Source organism: Myotis brandtii, unplaced genomic scaffold (assembly GCF_000412655.1).
Source record: "Myotis brandtii unplaced genomic scaffold, ASM41265v1 scaffold827, whole genome shotgun sequence".
Taxonomy (NCBI): domain Eukaryota; kingdom Metazoa; phylum Chordata; class Mammalia; order Chiroptera; family Vespertilionidae; genus Myotis; species Myotis brandtii.
This window is the reverse complement of record NW_005371360.1, coordinates 1,035,726-1,040,896: the sequence shown is the minus strand read 5'-3', so window position 1 is coordinate 1,040,896 and position 5,171 is coordinate 1,035,726. Positions and strand designations below refer to the sequence as shown.

At 49.5% G+C, this 5,171-nt stretch overlaps 1 protein-coding gene across 1 annotated transcript in view; it reads right to left on the bottom strand.

Moving 5' to 3' along the window:
• The window catches only part of ACSBG2 (acyl-CoA synthetase bubblegum family member 2), a 51,253-nt gene that overhangs the window by 23,688 nt on the left and 22,394 nt on the right, over positions 1-5,171 (bottom strand). The window contains 2 exon segments of the mRNA XM_005884399.2: positions 2,360-2,509; positions 3,950-4,036. Coding sequence (XP_005884461.2) covers positions 2,360-2,509; positions 3,950-4,036 — 237 coding nt within the window.

Here is a 5,171-nt window from a genome sequence, read left to right as displayed (position 1 = left end):
AGGCAGAAACTAGAGACACAGACAACCCCTGCCCTCGGGAGCTGATGTTCACGATAAACAAGTGACTAGATAATACGACAGTGGAAGAAAAACAGCAGCCAGAGGAAGATGAGGGATCAATGGGATGGTTTGTTGTTTGCTATTTTAAACATGGAAATCAGGGAGGGCTCCCCTGAGGAGGTGATGTTTGAGCAGGACCAGAAGAAGGTAAAGGAGCAAGTCATGTAGCTTTCTGATGTGCAGAAGGAACAGCAAAGGCCAGTGTGTGCTGGCAACTATTAAGCTAGGTTGGAGGGAAAAGCTCTTATACGGTAGAAAAGCTTCATTTAAAAATGAAGCAATCTGCCCGGCCAGCGTGGCTCAGTGGTTGAGCATCAGCCTATGAAACAGGTCATGGTTCGATTCCCGGTGGGAGCACATGCTGGGGTTGTGGGCTCGATCCCGTGTGGGCATGCAGGAGGCAGCCGATCAATGATTCTCTCTCAACATTGATGTTTCTATCTCTCTCCCTCTTCCCTCCTCTCTGAAATCAATAAAAATCTAAAAATACATATTTTTTAAAAGCTAGCAATCTGCCCTGGCCAGTGAGCTCAGTGGTTAGAGTGTTGGCCTGCACACGGAAGAGTTGTGGGTCCAATTCACAGCCAAGAGCTTGTACCTGGGTTGCAGGTTCAATCCCAGGCCCCGGTAAGGGCGCATGTGGGAAGCAACCAATCAATGTGTCTATCTCACATGGTTGTTTCTCTCTCTCCCTCCCTCCCTCCCTCCTCCCTTTCACTCTCTAAAAAAAAAAAAAAAAAAAAAAAAAAAAAATTCAACGAGAAAAATATCCTCCAGTGATGATTAACAAATGAATCAATCAACCAATTAAAACTTGCAATCTTTCTGACCCATGGAGGGAACCACCATGGCCAGTTGGGTGCATGTCCTGCCAGACATTTTTCTGCTTTTAAAATGTACACGGGAGCATATTGTTTGCTGCCTTTTTAGTTTTTAACCAAAAAAAAGTCACTTGTGTTCTGTGTACTGTTCTGCAAATACCTTTTACATGCTTACATTGCATCTTTGGACATCTTCACACGTTAGCCACTGTAGTGTAGTTAAAAATGCAGACTGTGGAGCCAAATCCTAGCTCCACCATGTTGCATGCTGTGTGACCTGGGCCAAGTAACTTAACCTCTCTGGGCTTCAGTTTCTCCTCTGTTAAAATAGCCTCCACCTGATAGAATCAGTAGACTTGCTGCGAGGATTTACTAAAGCTCTTGGAACAGTGCCTGGCAGGCAGTGATCGTGCAACAGTCTTTTTTTCAAATAGTTTTATTGAGATATAAGTGACATACAATGCACACATTTAAAGTGTACATCTGACACAAATTGACACATGTCTACACCCGTGGAACCATCACCATCACCAAGATATGAACGTCTTCATCACCCCCCGACTCTCCACTTGTTTCTTTGTGATGCCTCCCTCTGGCCCCTCCCCAGGCAACCGCCGATCTGCTTTTAGTCCCTAAGGATAAGTTTGCATTTTCCAGGGTTTTGTGTAAATTGCATCCTTTAGCGTGTATTCCTTTTCATTTCATACCAGTCATCTAAATTATCAGTCTTGGACTCCATCCAGACATACGTAAGTGTTCCCCAAAACACACAGCCTTCCTTGAGTAACCAAAGCCTCAACTGCCCCGGCCGGTGCAGCTCAGTTGGTTGAGCATCATTCCATTCCATACACCAAAAGGTCACAGGTTCAATTCCTGGTCAGGGCACATGCCCAAGCTTCAGGTTTGATCCCCAGTGGGGTGTTATGGGAGACTCTCTCTCTTCTCTCTCTCTCTCTCTCTCTCTCTCTCTCTCTCTCTCCCTCTCTCTCCCTCTCCCTTCCTCTCTCTCTCTAAAAAAACCCACCAAAATCAATTTTAAAAAATGCCCTCAAGTCTGCTTTACTCGGAGAGACAGGACATATTCACTGCTCTTTCACGTATTTATCAAACACGGTTCTAAGCTCTTTTCAAATGTTAACTTATATCATCTTCAGAACAACCCACGAGGCAGGGATAGTATATCACATCCATTTTACAGATGAGGAAGCGAGGCTGGGAGACGCTACAGGTCTTGCCTGAGATCCCAGAGTCGGGTTTGGACCTAGGTCTGCTCCAAAGTCCTTGACCTCAACCCCTGCGCGTTGCTGCCCCCTCCTAAGTGTCCCCATGACTCTCTACACGCCACAGGTCAAGGGCTGTGTGTCAGGCCCCTAAACGCAGCCCTGTGGGTCAAGGACAAAACATCCTGAAGGCCACCGCCCCGGAGTGAAGGGATTCTGGCTGCTACCAAGCTGGCCACGTGGCGGGCGGCCACTTACGTTGTCGTGGCTAAGCATCACGCCTTTGGGGTTGCCCGTGGTCCCGGAGGTGTAGATGAGCACGGCGCACTGATTGGCCTTCTGGCTCGCAATGATATGGTCCAGCTGCGGGTCGGGGATGGTATTGCCAAGTTCCATGAAATCGTCCCACTGTGGGAAGAGAAGACAGGCAGAGGGTGGGGCCTCGGGAGGCCTTTCCCTTCCCCGGTCAGATCTTGTCCCGTCAGCTTCTCCTAGAGCAGTGGTTCTCAGCCTTCCTAAAGCCGCGACCCTTTAATACAGTTCCTCATGTTGTGGTGACCCCCAACCATAAAATTGTTTTCGTTGCTACTTCATAACTGTAATTTTGCTACTGTTATGAATGGTCATGTAAATATCTGATATGCAGGATGTATTTTCATTGTTACAAATTGAATATAATTAAAGCATAGTGATTAATCACAAAAACAAAATGTAATTATATATGTGTTTTCCGATGGTCTTAGGCGATCCCTGTGAAAGGGTCGTTCGACCCCCAAAGGGGTTTTGGTTCCCCTTATAACAGCTGTTGCTTCCATGGAGGGGGCTACTGGGTGGAGACCCAGGACGCTGCTCTAAGCCCTACAATGCTCAGCTGTTTGCTGCCGGTTCCTGCACTCCTGTCCTGGGCAGGCCCCTTAAGCTCCCTGTGCCTCAGTCTCCTCATTTGTAAGATGGGAATGATACCGGAACCCAACTTCTCGGGTTGTTCTGGGCATATACATGAATCAATATATGTCAAATGCTCGACAGTGGAGTTCAGTATCATTGGAGCTCTGCCTTCCCCGATTCCACTCTGCATCCCACATTTCTCAGTGACCAGCTCGTGGGGCCGACTCCATCCCCAGTTCCAGAGGTCAACCCTGATTGGTTTAAGGCAGAGGGTTCTGTCTGTGTGGGCCACAGCGATTGGATCAGGTCTGGGTATGTGACCGTAAATGGTCCAACCACAGTGAAAGTCAGGGCTTTTGCTGGAAGTGCTCTCCGGACAAGAATGAGTCAAAATGTAGCCCCGGGAGCTGCTGGACCATCTTAGGACTATGGAGTCAAGAAACCAAGAGGGCAGATTGGAGCTTGGGCCACATTCAAGCCCCTGGTTCTAGCCATGCCTGAAATCCACACCCTGAGTTGTAGTTCCATGAGTCATCAAATTATCTTTTTGCTTAAGTTGTACCCTTCATGCCAAAAATGAAATAAAATTAAATTTAAAAAGGCCCTCAGTCTGGCCAGCGTGGCTCAGCGGTTGGGCATCGACCTATGAACCAGGAGGTCATGGTTCTATTCCAGTTGGGGCACATGCCCGGATTGTGGGCTCGATCCCCAGTGTGGGGTGTCCAGGAGGCAGCTGATCAGTGATCCTCTCTCATCATTGATGTTTCTCTCTCTCTCTCCCTCTCCCTTCCTCTCTTAAGTCAATAAAAGTATATATTTTTTTAAAAAGCCCCCCAAGGGCCCGCCCATTTCCCTCTGGAGCCTGGTCCTCTCTCCTGCTCACCCCCCACTTCCTTTGAGCGTCCCACACACTCCCCCTGTGAGGCCCCCTCCCTGTGCTCTGTGCCCTCCCACACTCACAGAATACAGGTTGCTTTTATTGCTCTCACTCATTGGCATCTTGTACTGGACGATCGCTTTTAGGGTCCCCAGCTTGTTCTGTGGAATCTGAAAGAAAGTTCAGCGTGGGCCTCGTGGCAACCCAGCCCTGGGAAAAGCAGAAGCCGGATGGGTGTCCTAAGCTCCCTCCTACTGTAACCCCAGCCTCTTTCTCGCCCCCCTTTTGTTTTCTGCGAAACATCGCTCCTTGTCTTGACTGATGTTAGGCCTGGTTGTGGGTTCTTTGGTGTCAGTAGCTTCCAGCCATCAAAGGTGCATGAAGACAGCGGCCTCCCCCAGGCAGCCTCAGGCCGAACGCTGTGCTCTGCCCGCTGGCACCTCGCAGCCAGGATTCAGTGAACATCCTTGTTGGAGTCGGGCCACAGAAGTCCTCCGTAGAGGGAGCTGGGCCCTGCACAGGTTCAGAACCCTGTAGCTCTACCAGGGTCGGTGACCAGCCTGGGGGATGCCTGTACCCTGCTCAGACAGAGCAATCCCAGGAGAGAGTCACTCCCAGCATCGTTATGTCATTAGAACGAGAGCCGCTGCACTGGTATGGATTGGAGAGAGAAGGTGACGGGAGTGCTTAGACCAGCCAGACAAGACTTCCAGAAAGATAGGGAACAGACAACCAAAACGCCTGGAGAGGCAGCAGTCTGCGAGGTTTGAGGAAGAAAGAGTTGGGGAAGGCTGGCCTGCGGGTGGGAGGGACAAGGATATGGGAGGAGGCAGGAGAGGATGGCGAGGGCCAGGTAGGCCCCCTTAGAGGCAGTGGCGAGGAGTTTGGGGTTTATCTAAAGGAGGCAGGCAGCACTGAGGAGGATAAGCCACGAGTATTGCCCAGAATTAGAATCGCCAAGGCAGCTGAGGAGGCAGTTTGGGAGGAAGCGTGTCAGGAGTTGGCTTCAAACCATCCATACAGAGCAACCAGAACCACAACCCCACAGGCAGCACTTTCGTCAAACTAGGAGAGAGAAGTAACTCGGTGTGGCTTGATGTGTGGGAGGTCAAATATACCGGAAGTAGGACAGGAAGCCATAGCAGTGAAATTGGTGCAGGGGGGCAGATGGGGAACGCGGCATTTTCTAACACAGTGGTTCTCAACCTTCTGGCCCTTTAAATACATTCCTCATGTTGTGACCCAACCATAAAATTATTTTCGTTGCTACTTCATAACTATAATGTTGCTACTGTTATGAATCGT